This window comes from Crassostrea angulata, chromosome 4 (assembly GCF_025612915.1).
Source record: "Crassostrea angulata isolate pt1a10 chromosome 4, ASM2561291v2, whole genome shotgun sequence".
In the NCBI taxonomy this organism is placed as follows: Eukaryota; Metazoa; Mollusca; class Bivalvia; order Ostreida; family Ostreidae; genus Magallana; species Magallana angulata.
In genome coordinates this window covers 28497604-28515803 of record NC_069114.1, presented here as the reverse complement: position 1 = coordinate 28515803, position 18200 = coordinate 28497604, and the positions used below count along the sequence as shown (strand labels likewise).

Below are 18200 nucleotides of genomic sequence, written 5' to 3'. Positions count from 1 at the left end.
TGAGAAGTTTGATACATGAATGTTTGCAATAGGCATTAACACGTCTGAGTGTGAGAATAATATAATGCACAACATATTTATAAATATTTCCTCAATCGTGCCTTTCTGGGACTAAAAATGTTATGAATTATTATTCTAAACATTTGTCAGTGCATGGAATAGTTTGGGGTTACATAACCAAACGACACACCTTGGAATAATATTTAATCAAACGAGAGTTTAAAGCAACGAATCAGATTGCTAAGCTTGTATTATCTTTGGCAAAATGTGACATCTTCGTCATAGACTAATTGACATTTTTTTTTTATTCTACCTGAAGATGGCTAAGTAATGGAATAAAAATACTAAAAGGGCTTCTTAGTTTCTGCTTACGTGCAATTCCAACCAATCAAGTATTCGTATGGTTCTTGTATGATGGCACACAAAGATAGTAAATTCTATTGGATTTTTGTAATCCTATTAATAGTGTAAGAATTGAAATATTCGATAATTGTTGGCCATTCGGAAATGAACCATCAAATATTTTTAACTACCTTTTTCCCGAGATTTTTCTAGATAAATGCTTACTATGTGAAATTTATATTTAATTTTTGTCATTTATACATCATTAAACATAATATACATATAATCAATTTTTATGCTTTAGAATTATTGTAACGCTTGTTGTCAAGAATATGAATTATAAATGGAACAGCCATTAAACATGTTAAAACTACATTGTAAGTGTACTTCGGCAGCTAAAATAAAGGGCCAGGAACTTTGCCAGAGATAGGATATATATGATTTATGGATTATTTCTCAAACGTACATATCAAATTGGTTATGTAAGTATGAACGTTTCATTTAATCTGGCAATAATAAATCAATGGATACCTGACGAAGTTTAACTTTATTTCAATATCTGGACCACTTTATATACTTTGTACTTTATACTTTTATATACTTTATAAACTTTGGGTTTTACAAATACTAAAATTTCGTTTTGAAGAAAATGGATCAATTATTAAAGAATTCTCTTCACACGACTTGTAAACATTTCAACTTCAACTTAAGTTGGAATAACACACCTGGAAAAGGTCACTCAAATTAACAGTAAATTATTTGATTATGAAAAATATAACGCTAATTTAACTGTACATTGCCAAATAAGCGAAAAATTTGCAGTCTGGGGATAAAGAATTATCTCAATTCAGTAGGTAACAACAATAGTAACAAAGCAACAAAGCAGAGAGAGAGAGAGAGAGAGAGAGAGAGAGAGAGAGAAATTAAAAACAAAGTTTTATTAATTGTAAATTTAAATGTTAGAAAATTAAGCGATGAAACTATCGTCAGTAATCCCAGTACCGTTTACAATTACAAGGGTATTCCCCATAGTATCCCCTTTCTTCGTCACATTTACATCTTAACCTGCATCCTGATCGGAAAAAAGCTGATGTCATAGTGGCCTCTGTAATAATCTTTTTAATAACTAGTCAGTACAGAATTAACCGGCATTCAAATTAATAGGACTATTTACATTGAATACAATCGAAAGTGCAGAAATAATTTCAAAGCAATTTTAATTTTAAATTATTTTAAATATTGTTTTGATGTAAAAAACAAAACAAAACAATAAAACCCCAAGTATAATATCTCATTGGCTTTATCTGCAATATTTGAAAAGAAAAAAATGTGTTATATTAGTTATACACATAAGAATAACGCCATATAACAAGATTCTTCAGTGCATTGTGATGAGGATGTGCTTTAGGAGATAAAAAAAGTGTATTGCTACCCAACGATATTTCTAAATAGCTTGTTAAATAGAGACCTTTCATAGTGCATTATATATGTTTTCAGTTTTAAAGATTCACAGTGTCAGTGCAGAACGAACCTGGGGGACAGTTGGCCTTGATACAAGGGTGTGGGAAGCTGGAATTGGTGGAATCTAGATGATAGAAATTGGCCTCACACGGGAGACAAACATCAGAGGTGAAGTTAAGTTGACAAGGCTGCACAAAGGTACCTTAACCATTTTTTGATTTTAAAATTAGTTTCCTAAATATTTCAGACTGCCTTTTCAGATTTCAATTTTTTTGTTAGATTTGGAAGAAAACATGTATACATATGCTGTGTTTTAAAGCAATATGAGCTGTAATTTTCATGTTGAATTTTTTTTGTACAAAAATGTTATTGTCTACTAAAATGACAAAAGAATCATGGTTTTTAAATTTCTGTTAGCCATATATTTGTGAAAAAGGCTTTTAAAGCCCCTTTCACAATTGGCGCACGACCACTTTACACCACTTTGCGATCGAAATTTTTGAGCTTCGCACGAGCTCTCGCATACGTTGCACGAGCCCTCGCTTACGTTGCACGAGCTCTCGCATTCGTTGCATACGTTTTACTGGTCGCATCAAGTCTCCTCTGAATAGTGGACATGCACACTATTCAGACGCAACCGAACGCGATCCAAATTATCGTAGTGCAACGCACGAACATTAGAACGAACGTTTTACAACGTTTTGTGTACTCGCAAGAGTGATACACAATTTATAGATATCGTAAGATAAATCGCTGGTGTTTATGCGTCTTTTTTGCGACCGTGAGACTGTTGCTCAACGTGTCTCATGTAATCTTGCAACGTTTTACTATCAATGCACGACTGGTCAGCCTCAATGTGGCATGCTTTGCCACTAGAATATATATCCTGTTTAAGTATCTCTGTTTCAGAGCAAAATTTACAATATACATTTATTGCATGATGGTGAGGGAAAATTAATACATGAAGATTTATTCCCTAAAAAAAATCATATTTCCCGAGGTCTTCGCTCGAGAGAAATTTGTTTTTTCTGGGGAATATATCTTCATATTCCCTGAACATTAATGCATTAAACGTTTTATTATACCAAGCAACATATGCTTACACAAAATACGTTGATTTCTAATAATGTTTGACTTTTCAACAGTTTCAACATTAACGCCGTGATTGTTTGATTTCCCATGTAACTGTCTCACTTTTCTTTCATAAATTATAGATAGTTAAGTTGGTTCTGGGATATAAAGAGAATCAAAATGATTAAATATTTTTGATTGAATCATATTTGTCTACATCGGCTTTTTCATTCCTATGACATCGCCCTGTCACGTGACTTTCTAGACCAATCAGATATAATAGAATACTCATATTAATGTAGCTCGGGGGTTTGCTGACGTCACAATAGAAATCGACGTAAAGAGTTGACCGTCATAGTAAACTCATAATTTTGTTTTAAAATGACAAATGAGATATTTAGAAGTATAAAAGAAAATATTTTAGACAGCTTATATGCGGTTTATGACTGTTTATACAAAGATTTATAATATCAAGTGCTGAAAATTTAAAGATGTCACATACATTGTCACATTTTGTTTTATAAAGATAAAGAATGAGTGTGCGTTAGAACTCTTCCATTTAAAGTCATGTTTTAAAATAGAATGTATGCATTAATTTCGCTTTTTTTTTTACAATTATAACTTCCGTAATTTGTACTACCAATTAAATTCTTAAATTTCTTTTGGCTTGAGATAACCGTTTTATTTGATTACTTACTTATAATGTCAGTAGTTGTCTGGCATTTTATTTTTGCATTGATTGACTCAGAGTTTCATAAAAACAAAAATAGCAATTTTCTGTATCTTTACAGCCTTACATTAATTGCATTTGATAACATTCACAATAATGTCTAATAAGCATTTACATGTTCTAAAATGTGTTAAACAGCTAGTCTTGTCAATAAATGCATTTCAATTTTAGTGTTCTAAGAAGTAAGGAAATGATGACGTCAGGCTAATGTCGTAATGAAAATATAAGATTTTGAGAAATCTTTTAAATTTTTAAAGTTTTTTTGCCAAAAATTGGCTGAGAACACATACTGATATTTTTTTATGAATTGATTCATAATTATCTCCTCTGTTTGTGTGTTGAGTATGATTAATTTCGTCTTCATCGTTTAAAAGTATGAAGCATAGTTTTGTAATGCGTTTCTCAGTTAAAATGTGCATTTTACTATATATTTCATTGAAATGGCGTTGCTTGATTTTATTAATGACACTGTATTTGAAACACGATAACATTATTACCGCGCAGACGAATCTTAAATAAATTTTAGATAAAACTATAAAACCTATGGATCACGTGGACAAATTTTCAAGGTAGGTTTTCTCACAAGCAGGTAAACCCGCGAGCTTCCGTAAGTTATAATAATAAATGCTGCTGCATATCTGTATCTTCTTTGGCGGAATCTTTTCTCGCTTTCATCTATATCTACTGAATATGGGCGGTGTATATACCCCCCTCTGACTCGCACGATCATTCGTACAATCGCATAATCGCACGTCCAATCACATTGGCGCACGTTAAATCGTCCGATCATCTAGTCTCTCCTGCGTTCCTATCATATTATCTTTCAACAGTTGTTTCATTGTACAACAGTTGCCTACAGACGCAAGATAAATCGCAAGATTCAATGTGTTTACATTGCACAACGCTCCCTTAGATCGTACGAAATTCGTACGAATACTTTTTTCATATGCGATTATTTCGGCAACAATTGACGATTCATATCCAATTGTTTCGGTTGCACGAATATTTGGTCGCTCCTGCTCGTGTGCCAATTGTGAAAGGGGCTTAAGAAGCCTTAATTGGTCCAAAATAGAATTTTGTCGTCCTGTACAAAAATTGATCCGCTATATATTCTAAGATGATAAATCTCTCCTCTGACAAAAATAAATGTTTTTTTTCAAATCTTATTTATCATAAAAGTTTAAGTTACAAGTAGACTTGTTATACTAGCAGGTTTTTGCAGCAAAATAAAATTCTGAAAAAATACAGCTCATATTGCTTTAAATATTCACAATTTTTTAACAGATAGAAATTGTTCAATTGATAATTTCTCACTGAAAATATGTCTATAGAATATATGCATAATTATTGGATTGGTTACCAGGGAAACACGATGTTGGCTTACAGCAAACGTCTTCGTCTGGATTCTTGTAACCAATGAATCCAGTCGGGCAATTTGCCCCTGAAAAACTCTAAAAAGAAGGATTTATCTTAAATTTGAATAATTTTAAAAATCCATAAATAATGGTGACGATATTAAAAGATCTTACCAATAGTATGGCCAGTACAATGGTCAGCTTCTTTGTTTTGTAAGGCTTAAATACCTTACGTCTCACAACGGAGGAGTTCGTAAGTAGACAGGCCATGTCGAATATTATCTTCAATATAACAAAACCATGAACCAGAAGTACACCTCAATCAGATGTCTCGCACTGCTTAAAAGTTTATATAATAAATAATAATAATGGTTCACACTACTTCAAAGTTTATAAAATGATTAAAGAAAATAACTCTTCTTTATCCTTATTTAAATAAGATTTTGGAAGAAAAAAAACGTTCCAAAACGAATATAGAATGAAACCATAAAACAATTTAAGTTATGATAAAACATCCGAGGAACAAAATCAAGGATAAAAAGGATAAGTAATATTATAAAAAATATTATTTTTGCATTTTAAAGAGAACAAAATAATAATGAGTTCATTGTATTTGAAAAAAAATGATTAAACCATCCATTTTCTTAAATGTAATTACTTTCGCAATGACCAAATTGGCAGCCCATATTGTAAATCCATTGAAATAAATTGACCTTAAAGCAAAACAAGTATATATATGTAAGTAAATTAAAAATGACTCACAAGTGATTAATTAGAATGAGAATAACCATATTTCTAGCGCACGTAAACTCAACCATACGCACAGAGAGAGAGAGAGAGAGAGAGAGAGAGAGAGAGAGAGAGAGAGAGAATGAATTTGTGCTAAGTTCATTCACATTTTATCTATTTTTATTAATTACTTACAAAGATCTGGGCAATAATGTTTTCGTTGAAGCCCATTTTAACATCAATACCGAGCAAATGTACAACGGTATGCTTGTTTTCAACAATTTGTTATCTCTCATATCTGAAGTGTTAAGGTTCCTGACTGCCTGATGTGTTGTTTTGGGAAAGCCCCTATCTAAAAATAGTTAACAAAAATAAAGAAAATGTCTTTTTTTTTCTGTTACACATACCAGTTCTACTCAGAAATTATCAATAATTGTTTATATATACCATGGGATGATATTTGAGAAGTGATTCTAAAACGATATTTCATAAGTTGTCGCAACCTGTTGATGTTTTAAACACAAAATGAAAAATAGATAAGAAACTAAATTAAATGTCCATGTATATATAGTAACTCATAAAAAATGTTCCATGGTACACAGAACGAAACAAAACTTAACCTTATTGTATTCATGTTTCCTTGCCTTTTTGATTTTTTACTGCACTTGTACCTACCTCGGTTGAAGTAAAATCCTTTTTAAACACTTGTCTCTAAACAGACTGAGTTTCAACAACGTTGAAAAGTTTGGCATATATTTGGCGTACATATATATAGGCGAAACACGTGATATTTACAAGAAGCATTTTCATTGGTGATTTTGACATTCTAATTAGATTATGTAATTTTCGTTTTTCGGTAAATAACGCGGGAACATTTTCCCTAATAAATAAAAAATGGTAAAACTGATTGTTTCTCTCAAATACATGTAATATAGGATTCACATATTGAAGATAAGATAGATGAAACGTTTTTGAATCAACTGAACACGAAGCGTGAATCATAAACATTCACTTCGAGGGTAGCTTAATCATCGTATTGATCGAAAAACAGCAATAATTATTTAATTATTTGATTCAGCGACGAATTAATACAGACAAATATCAAATTGAGTGTTATCAAGCAATGTTTTAGTTTTAAGCCATTGCCGAACAAATTGAGAAACGCGATGTTTCATTGGACGATCTATTTTTAGTCCAATGTAGAGAAATCAAATGTTATATTGACCTCTTAGGCCACGTACAATTGATTATAACGTTCTGGGTTTTTTTTAAGATAGTTGGATATGAACCAATTAGAGAGCTAGGAATTAATCAATCATGTAATAAAATAATATATTACAGGTATTTGTTTTGGACAACATTAAAAACACTCTTAAGAAACTTTAAAAAAGTAATTCTAACAGCCGATATCAGATACATGACATTTTTAAAACGATTTGAAATTTCAAAACAACGCGTAAAGAAGCATTTTTCGTTATCAGTTGCTATTAAACTCAACTGGTCTTTTTTTAATTTTATAGTCTGATCCAAAATCAAAATGAATAAAAACGTTTGATATTGACATTTAAGTAGCGATTCAAACGTACAGTGAGCTTTCAATGATACATGTAGTTTAATTCTTGATAATGATTTTTACCAATGACCACTGCTTAATATTGTGTACACAAACTGTTGCCTAAATTGTACATTCCGTAATTTTCTTCTCTAATTGTCTTTGACGAATAATCACATATCCATGCATTACATTCCCACCTTACGCAGATTACTATTTAATTTGTAGTTTCCATTTTTTACCTTCAAACTGAGCTTATGCCGTCTATCAGTTTCTAGATCCAAACCTTTTGCTGCATAAACTATTTAGTGTCGAACTATGGCTGCAGTTTCAACTGTCCTTGCTGTGTGTTTTTTCGGAGGGGTCAATAGCCAGACACCGGTGCAAGTTAAGAGTCTTGTGGACAATCTTCTCTCTAACTACGACAAGCGAATTCGCCCGATGGAGGACCAGACTCTTCCTGTGACTCTAGACGTGAGTTTTAGCCTAATCAGCCTCATAGGGGTGGATGAGGTGAACGAAAAACTGGAGACGTCCGGTTATTTGACCATACGATGGATAGACTCCCTTCTCACATGGGATCCGGACAGTAATAATGGTATTTCCAAGATATTTCTGCCTCAGGTTTGTAAAGCTCAATAAATTTTTTACTTAACATAAAACTTTACTATTTACAAATAAGTAGGCATTATGTACCATTGATGACACAAAGTGCATATTTTAAGTTTTTCTGTAACATGTACATTACAAACAATAAGAATCCGTTTTATTACGAAAATATCAAATAATTTGTAAAATACACCACTTAGCAATTGCAGTTTTTAATTATTTTGATCTTATCAAATGGGAAATAATTAATTTTAGAACGACATTTGGAAACCAGACATAGTGCTGGGAAATGGTATCAGAAACTTTGAAGAATTTGGGGGCAGTTTTTACAATGTTGAAGTTCAAAATGTTGGTGGTGTTGATTGGAAACCTTTCCGAGTCTTTGAAACACAATGTAGTATCGATACCACATACTTTCCCTACGACAGAGAAGTTTGTGAGATTGTCTTCGTGGTTTGGAGTTACACGGTGTCCGAAGTTGAGATTTTCAAATCAGCGAATGGAATTAACCTGAACGAATATACAGAAAGTGGCGTCTGGGAAATCACACGAACCGATGTTAAAGTAAGCAAAGAGTCCCTTGAATCCAAGGTAACATTTTCAATTCACATCAAGAGGAAGCCCTTTTATTATGTATTCAACATCATCATTCCAATTCTTTTTCTGGGAATGCTCACCATTTTAGTTTTCGCTCTGCCCGTAGATGCCGGAGAAAAGATGTCATATGCAATGACCGTGTTCCTATCTTTCGCTGTCTTTCTGACCATTATCAACACTCTGCTTCCAGTAAGCTCGGACACAACACCTGTTCTTAGCAGATACCTTCTTATGCAGATGACGATGAGCATTACAAGCTGTTTTGTTCATCACAGCTTTACAAATACGCTTGCATCACCGAGACACGTCAGTTCCAATATCTAAACCCTTTCGGTTTATGGTTCGCCTCATGCATTACTTTCACTGCCGCAAATCTCGTAAAATATCCCCCGCGAAACACAAGGACAGTGAAGAGAGAGATAACTTTGATTCAATGGGGGAAACCTCTCAAGAGGAGGAAAACAGACCCGAATGGAAGGATGTATCGTCCGCAATCGATTTCCTGGCATTTTGGAGTTTCTTTCTACTTTATCTGTCTCTGACCGTGTATCTGTTTGCAACAATCATCAGAGGAAGCTGAGGGGGATAAGATGACAAAAGAAGTTTTAATACTAATATACATTTTTTTGGAATTAATATTTTCTCCACTTTATATCAATGAACTCTTTTGGACATTTGTATTTTGTTTATTGATTGGGAGTGCTAATAATAGATAAAAATATGGATTAACATATTATTTCTCAATTGATATTGTAATCAACAGACAAATGAAACACATTAATTTACTTATATGCTCAATGTACACGTATTATTTTTTTAAATCGATCCATAATCAAATAAGAAATGTATGCTTCCTTCATTGCAATGTTTAGTTTAAAAAATAGCATAAAATTATTTGGAAGCTTCATAATAAGAATACAAGTATTCATGCAGTTAGATTTTGAATGAACTGGTCGATATATACATGTACCTCAATCAATCGACCCATGCAAAGAAACTTGCGTGAACTAGTAAGGTAATGCGTTTTAGAGCAGCATTAAGGAGTCCCCAGTTGTTAAACAGTTGGCAATGTATTTATAATGTTTTGTCATGCACCATAACTAAAACTACTTTCATTGTCTTTGTCAGTTTTTAATTGATTATCAAATAATTCTGAATAAATATGATAAATTTGGAAACACAAGAGTGTCTTAAAATGTAAACTTTTAACCCCTACCTTTCTAGTGGTGGGAGCATGAAAACATCAAACAAAAGTTACTTCATACGGATTTTATCTTTGCAATTTTTTCGAGTAGCCTAATGTTAAAAAGGTAATAAGTGTACTTTCAAGGTTAACATTCATCCTTGAAAAGAATTAGCTGGACAGAAGAACTATAACCAAAATGTCTACCTTTTTTTAGTTTTTACATCTTTTAACCATAAACTATATATATTCAAGTGTACAGTAGCATACATTAGCAATCAATTTATAAAAAGAGGATTGTTATTAAAGACGACGATGACAAAGGACAAACAAGTAAAAGCCCAAATCACATTTACTAAAAAAGTAATTGCATAAATGAACACTGTGTTTGTTAAAAGTATGCAAATACATTCGGTTTTAAAATAAAACCTACAAACCTACAATTTTCCGAGAAAAGTAACGCTATGCTAAGCGTTCCTATCAATCATAATCAATACACACACAGCTCAAAATAAGACGTTAAGTAAAAAGTTTAACTTTGAAGGACAATTTAATTCTTTATTCTAAAATAAATATGTTAAACTGCATGTTTTTTGATTCATTTGAGAATCTCATCTAAAAGTAAGAGTGAAAATAGTTCTCTTAGTGAGTAGCGTTTATACGATGTAATATTATCTTGTTCAATCCATTGTTGACAGTGCTAATTCTAAGCAATTAAAATTAATCGCACATGAGTATTAACACCAAAACTAATGGAGAATGGGACAAAATTACAAAACAAACCATCTTGATAATGCAGTATAAATTATTATAATTATGTCTCTGAATTTTGAAGAATAATTATACTTTCTACGTTTTACTCTTGACTAAACATCTCGTATCGATTCTATAATGCAGCAAAAAGCACACTTTTTTAATGACAGGAGCACTACCATGTGCAATTCTTGATAGATTTATATATCATTGATATCTATAGGATATTTCATCAAAATATTGTTTATGCTTGCTACCATGAGTTGTCCCTCTGTTAAATTTGAATTAATGTCCTGCTGGCCTTGTTTTGCATTATATCCTGTACAATTTCAGTGACAAGACAAAAATGTCGATGTTCTTATAAATGAAAATAGTTAAAACCGTACTAAGAAAAGACAGAAAACCAGAAAACAAAACCATAAAAAGACCTGTGAAAAAGCTATTAACAAATATAAAAGAATTTAGTTAATTAAATGTCTGACCAGGGTTAACTTATTAAACCTGGATTTATTGATCCCCTAAATATATACACTAGCTTAAGTTAGAAGATTATATAAAGACTAAATGCATAACAGATGTACTAAAAGATACCGTTCTCCATAAATAGTGTATTGAATATTCTCGAAATTTTTGGGCCTGTGTCAGTTCATACACTTTAATAAGCGTTCAAACAATTCAATTAGCAGCTCCTTTATAAAATCCTTCAAATCTATTCATTTTGTTCTTTATGGAAGAGCGGCAAGCAGGCATTTAATTCACATTTACAAAGTATTAAAAGGGGCATGGTCACGATTTTGGTCAAATTCTTTTTTTATGTTTTTATTATTTAAAATGCTTTAGAAATACATTTCTAATGTTCATATAAAATTTGAGAGTCAATCGTAGTGTTGTAAGCAAGATACAGGGCGGCTCACAATTCTTTGTCATGTAAACAAAGCTCGTGCCCTGTTTTTGTATACATAGGTTCAATAAACAAGTAAAAAATGTTTTTTCTAGCTTATTTGTCTATCTTTTCATTTATTTTAAGCATAGATAAACAGTTTCTAACGTTTAACACATTTGTTTTAGTTTTAAAACTGAATTTTTTATTTCAACGTTCAAAATGTGAACAAACGCTTTATTTACATGGCGAAGAATTTCAAGCTCTGTAACTCGCTTATAACTAAACAAATGACACTCAAATTTTGTTTACCTATTAAAAGTGCCGTTCTGAAGCATTGTAAATATTAAAATCGGAAAAATATTTTTTGACCAAAATCGTGACCATGACCCTTTAAATGCAACTATTGACCAAGTACAAACCAAAAACTGTTGTAATGAAATACCAGCCCGAACTAGTGAACAGGAAATTGCATATTTACGCAGACATATTTGAGTAATATGCAAGTCTTCGAGAGAAGTCATTGAGAGAAAACACTGGTGGTCAACGCTGATTCACTGTTGTGATGTCCGGGATTGTATTTACCCCCAAAGGAACCAAAACCGAAAAATAGTTACGACGTCAATGAACGAGAGAGGAAAAACAATGAAATGTGAAAATCAATGGCCGGGTCTGCATATAGGATGCCTGTGTACCCAATGAATGCAGAAAGAACTGGAAGCCAACTATGGGCAACAAGAAAACCACAGAATTACGACGATTCCAACTCGTTCAGTGATAGCGGAGATACTTACCTGGGGGAAATCCTCTAAAAGGGACATCGAGGAGACTATCCTATACAATGCCAAAATTTTCGATTTTGATGAAGTTGGAAGTCAGCATGTCTGGCCGGGGGAGACTGTCGGGGACCATAGAGATTGGATGGACAAGATCCTAGGAGGAACGTTTCAGAGAAATTACCTGGATAGAAATTCATTCCGCGTGAGTGAATATATCATATCATATTTCCTGTAATTTTAGATACTTTCCCTTTAAAAATAGGATTAAATGCAATAGATAACAGTGTAAAATCAAATCTCAATCTTAACATTTAAGAAATTATATGTATATGTTTTTCACTGCTATTTTAAGAAGGTTCGATGATCGTGGCCTTTTTAGGCTATATATACCTCCTTCATACGAAACACAATGTAAAAAGATATGGGAAATGTTTAAATTTTAAAGCTGAAGTATTTTGATTTTTTATAATAATGAAATGAAAGTTTTTGGTTAAAATGGTCTGAAAAAATCGGATGGACGACCTGAGAGCTACAGTGCCTCCCATAGTAAAAAACTGCAATTTACGGCGCCCAAAAAATTGCTAGTTTTGGACTGATTAACCTTATTTCCAAACACATTCTATACAAATATTTGATTCTAAAAAATTCTTCGGACATTTTACAACGGGGGGGGGGGGGGGGGGGGCGGCACTGTAACTCCCAGGTCGTCCTTCCAAATTTTTTCAGACCGGGAGGTACAGACCTGCAGCTAGCCTACGTCTGGATACTAGGGGGCATTTTACTGATCCTATTAACCTTTGTACTAGTTGTTGTTTTCATCATTATAAAAGGTCGCTACATAACAGTCATTGATGTAAAATATTGATTCAGATGGTGTCCATAATGTACCATAATAATTATCAAACTTTTTCTTCTTATAGATGACGTTACCACAATCACATATACAAAATTTTCCTTATAAGAAAATCAAGAAACCAAACTGAAAATAAGTAGATATTTTTTAAAGAAACTGCTGCTAACGTATGCATTTATGAATGTTTGTCTCGAAGTTGCTGATAGTAAAATGTGTCAATCAAACTTACCAGCAAAACTACTAAAAAGCAGTTCTTTTGAATGTACAGAGGTGGGCTCTTCTTTTCATGAGAAAAAAATGGATAAACATTGAATTAACTGAGAGGACGTTACAAATGAACATTCTTAAAATTGTAGATGAGAGCAGTAATAGACAGATCCTTTGTCGGAGATGAATTTAGACGGTGTAATATTAATTTTATCATAGTTTTGGAAAGAAAAACTCACACAAAACATCAAATCACTGCTCTCCATTTCATTTAGATATTAAACTTGCTGATATCAAACTGAATTATACAATGCATGCATCTTTAATTTTTAAGGTTCAGCATTTTCAAAGAGTGTATACGTTGTTTTTAAAATTGCCATCGATATAACCTGCAGGAAATTCAAAAGTTTTACCAGCATTGTTAACAAGGATGTTTATTCCCGCCGGCAATATCTAGTCTGCCTGTCTGCACACTTCTAGCACCTGAGTATCATCTCGGAGGTCGCTTCGTACAAGAGCGATGCTACAACTATTAGATAGAGATGTCAATGTACCCAACACATACATATTTGCAAATATACATCAGTATTTATCAACACAGAGGACATATAACACACTATATATCAGACCTACCAACCAAGCAGAGGAGTAATTAACATAATCCTACTTAACAAACAAAGCACAAAGGCACAGACATAACCAGATACATTTAATGAATCTGATTTAAGATTTCGGAACATATCAAGAAAAATAAAAAGTATATATATTAGTATTTCAAACCCAATCTTGCAAGAATAGAGGATCAATTTAATGTACATTGTTTATCATAAAGTACCCAGTATTCCCAAATCCAAACATAAAAAGCAGTGTTATCAACCTTTTCTGTTCTTTGTTGACAGATATAAAATGCTATAGTTATAGAATAAGTGTTTATTAGATCTCTTATTATGATATTCAAACATTCAATATACGAGAATGAACACTATTTTTTCTAGCAATTAACGAAAATATCACGTTCTTAAAGACATTTTTGCCACAAAATGCTGAAGCATTTTTTGTTGCAAAGTAGGGAAAATATTTTATTATTGACGCCCTTTCTTTTGTTGTTTTTAAACAAGGCAGTGCTTTCGTCTTTTCTAATTTGTTCTTTATCAATATTTAAGGCAATTATAACGATATATGAGACCATCGTGCATACTCACGTGCTTTGGATATCCTTCAGGGCTTCCTGTGCATCATCAGGTGACCTTGAACCCGTCACCAAGACCGAACAACCCTTGGCTGCTAGGAGTTTAGCCGTGGACCGTCCTATCACACTTGTTGATCCTGTTGATGAGCTGTCTTACCAGCAACCTACATATCCACTGCGTGTTTCTACAAAAATTAAGCAAAAATAAGTTAATCGGCAATGTTGTACATTTCTTATACGAACAACTAGTACGCTTTTGTCTGAAACTACAAGGTACACGGACCTGCGTCATACTCATATGAAGACAGAGTTCATTGCAGGTTTCGAAGTGGAATACCAACAAACTTACGTCGGTTTAAAATGATACAATTTTAGTTGAAAAACATATAGACTGTATTGTCATATTTATTGGGAATATGTCTGACGTACGTACGAAGATAACCGAAATTGCATTTAAAATGGCATACTAGTATCCTACCATATATACCCACGATTTTGCAAAGACATGACTCAGTACCATTTGAAAAGTGCTCTAAATGTCAAACCCTCAGAAATATTATACACTTTCAACTTTAAACCTTAGCTTGACTTTGTGAGATGATCCTTCAAGAGATGTTGCAATAGTTATTCAATCTGTTGTTTATAAATTCCAAATTGCGGTGAAATAGACTTAGTCTTATTCTAAATTACATCAAAAAATTGTCAAATATATGACATTGAACCCCCACCCCCAAACAAACTCAAATATAAACTGACGCCCCCCCCCCCTTCCCCCTGGAAAATTTTCTGTATCCGAGCATGTATTCCTCCTCAAACTATAGATAAAATGAAATTTAAAAAACTTGCATTTATTTATGCTTAAAATGAAAATAACCTTACATTTACACTTTTCTTCATTGTCGAATGATCTATTAAAATCAAAATATAATTTGGGGTCAAAAAGTTTCATAAACTGGTTAAAAATGTTATTATTAACAAAAATCACATTACACCTTGCATAATTGACAAATGATCTATTGAGATATGACCAGAAGTCATATTTCTACATTTGGATCAATACCTAATATTCATCGACAAGTTAAAATTAATAACAATGAATGATTCAAATAATTAATGTTTCTATTCCACATCCACCCCCCCCCCCCAAATCAAACCTGGTTCTAAAGATTCAGTCTTCTTACATTCTTAATTGTGTACAATAGAAAATTTCAAATCATTTCTTGATTGCTTTTTCTCTCCTAATGCACATTAACATTTTTGAAATTGCTTAATTTAATTTTTGAGATTTATAAATAAAATGTTATATGCATGTGTATTCGCCTATTTGGGGCAATTGTAAAGTCTCCTTAACAAAGCAGTCATCATTACTAGGAATTACCCACATGGATCAAACACTACATATGAATAAGATAAAATGCTTCATTATTTCAAGTTCTAGACTGTCAAGATGTCTCCAAGGGGCATATTAAACCTATATACAATTTGATGCGCAATGATAGAAAGAGCAAGAATAAATTATATGGTTTAGGGATGAGGATCTCAAAAGTTATCAAAATATACAGTGTATCATCATTTTCTACTTCATAAGGGGTTAAAGACAACACCTGGGGGTCATGTACTTTACACCATTTGATGCATCATAATGACATAAACAGATATTTTGTATTTTCCTGTTTTATGGGGTCAGAACAATCCCATGGAGTCATGACTTACATTGTATTTGATGCATTATAATACATTAGGAAAGAAAGACCCCTTCCTTCCTATTATAACTCATTTAAAAATAATAAGTCTCTACACTTACTTATACATGTGTATGTAATACACAAATTTAATACGAAATTGTTACAGGGTCAATATGGGGTCAACTCAATAGTGTAAGTCTGACAAATGAAAAAAATTACTTTTGCAATGTAAATGACAGAAACTTTACAAATTTGCTAGGATAGGTAACGATGATAAGCTTATTAAAATATTAAAAAGATGATGATACGGTATGCTAGCAGAGGGAGATCACTTATTTAGAAAGTGAAAGTAATACTTATGTACATTGTGTCTCATAATATTGTGCTACTTTACATGTATTATGCTTACCTATATTGGTCAACATCATAATGATAATCCAATTAGAGCACAAATGAATCCCTTTTGTTGATCATCACAAAAAATGTTTATGCATATTAACTATAATCCTTTTCTGCAAATGAAAAACACATACATGTATGTATACACCACGTGAAACCCATCAAATCGAAGAGCTGGGTAAAACTAGTACCCGCTATTGAGACCTGTAGACCTGTGTTGTGTACGTAACTTCAGACAAAGATCCGTTTCATGTACTTGTAACATGCATGTATTTTTATGACCTACTCTTCAAAACCCCTTGCACTATTTTAAAATAAATATTATTAGGTTAATAACAGGTGCAGGACACCTGCATATTGTGATGTATACTTCCTATTGAAATAAACAATAGAGAATAAATATAATATTTTCCCCCCAAAAAGTGTTACCTTACATTGAAGCGCAATTCGTTAGAGCAATTACATGTCTGTAAGGGCTTTGGAGTCTGAGGTGTATTTTTGGCAATTTTACTATTGATATAAATGAATTTTCAATGGGGGGGGGGGGGGAAGAGGGTCTGGACCCCTCACTCCCACCCCTTTTCCTAATCCGTGCACACGATTTTGTACATGTAGGCACACAGAAGCAAATCTAAAGCCGGTGTAATGAAGAATAATGACCCCCGTATTATAATGACCGGGGGTCATTTTTCGACGTAGAAAAATGACCCCCCGGTCATTATTCTACGCAGAAAAATGACCCCCGGTCATTATTCTACGTAGAAAAATGACCCTTTTGCCTGAAGAATAAGTGTCATTTTCATAAAAATGAGCACACTTCACATGAAGAAAAGTGACCCCTGTAGAATAATGACCCCCTAGTAGATTAAAGTTTTTCAGTATATTTTTTATTATTTGTGAAATAGTCTTTACACTATTGTAATTTTTACTGCTGCAGTTAACAAAAAGTAACAGGAATTTATGATTCATATTCAAATAAACTTAAAGTGAAAGAAGCGTTATATCTTAGAAAATAAAAAATCCTTCCGTTATGACAAGATATTGACGTATTACTTCGGGGTATGGTTGTCATCTTAAAGGGGCATGGTCACGATTTTAGTCAAAAACTATTTTTTCCTATTTTAATGTTCACATTGCTTCAGTAAGGCATTTTAATAGGCAACCAAAATTTGAGTGTCATTCGTTGAGTTATAAGCAAGTTACAAAGCTAAAATAAATAAAATATGGAATTTTGGAAGAGCTGCCGGTGACGACCGGAAGTTGCGACGAACAAAACAAAATAGTTTAAACACATCTACAACATTCAGTTTATCATCGCACAAAGTTTGGATGTTCAAGTCTAAATCGTTTCTGAAATCTCGATGCCAGAAGCTTTTCGTCGCTGGACAGGAAACGGAAGACCGGAAATAACATTTTGAAGTGAAAAAAACCCGTCTCGAGATATTATCATTTTCTATCATCCCTTAAAATTTCAGAGAAATCAATTCAGCCATCTCTTAGAAATTCTGCTGACAAAAAGGGGGGGGATAAGAAATAAATAAAGAAAAAACACAACAATCACTATAAGGTCTTCCGTTTGAAACGGAAGACCTTAATAAAAGACAAGTTTACCAAAAATGTAAGCTTTTAACTCCTTCGTTATTAGCGGTGGAAGCATGAAGACATCAAACAAAATTTGCTTTATACGGGTTTCAGCTTTGCAATTTTAATCGGGTAGCCAAAGGCTTAAAGGGAAAAAGCTTTAATTTACTTTCAAAGTGAAAATTCATCTTTAAAAGTAGCTGGACAGAAACATATAAATTCAAAATGTTTTACCTTATTTTCAA

The 18200-nt window shown here is 32.7% G+C and overlaps 1 protein-coding gene, 1 long non-coding RNA gene and 1 pseudogene across 2 annotated transcripts; 1 reads left to right on the top strand and 2 right to left on the bottom strand.

Annotated features, from left to right (window-relative positions):
- Positions 1–1256: 1256 nt before the first annotated feature.
- LOC128179862 (uncharacterized) lies at positions 1257–7451 on the bottom strand. Its single transcript, XM_052847521.1, has 6 exons — positions 6364–7451; positions 5884–6040; positions 5618–5672; positions 5134–5241; positions 4965–5055; positions 1257–2005 (listed from the first exon to the last, which is right to left on the bottom strand). Exons 2-6 carry the CDS (start codon positions 5982–5984, stop codon positions 1842–1844), a joined length of 519 nt encoding a protein of 172 aa, XP_052703481.1. The 5' UTR covers positions 5985–6040; positions 6364–7451; the 3' UTR covers positions 1257–1841.
- On the top strand, positions 1871–11510 carry LOC128179858 (neuronal acetylcholine receptor subunit alpha-6-like; annotated as a pseudogene).
- Positions 8935–13608, bottom strand: LOC128179864 (uncharacterized). The gene is made up of 3 exons (XR_008243153.1): positions 13515–13608; positions 12057–12222; positions 8935–9022 (listed from the first exon to the last, which is right to left on the bottom strand). It is a non-coding gene; the product is annotated as an uncharacterized LOC128179864 (long non-coding RNA).
- Positions 13609–18200: the final 4592 nt, after the last annotated feature.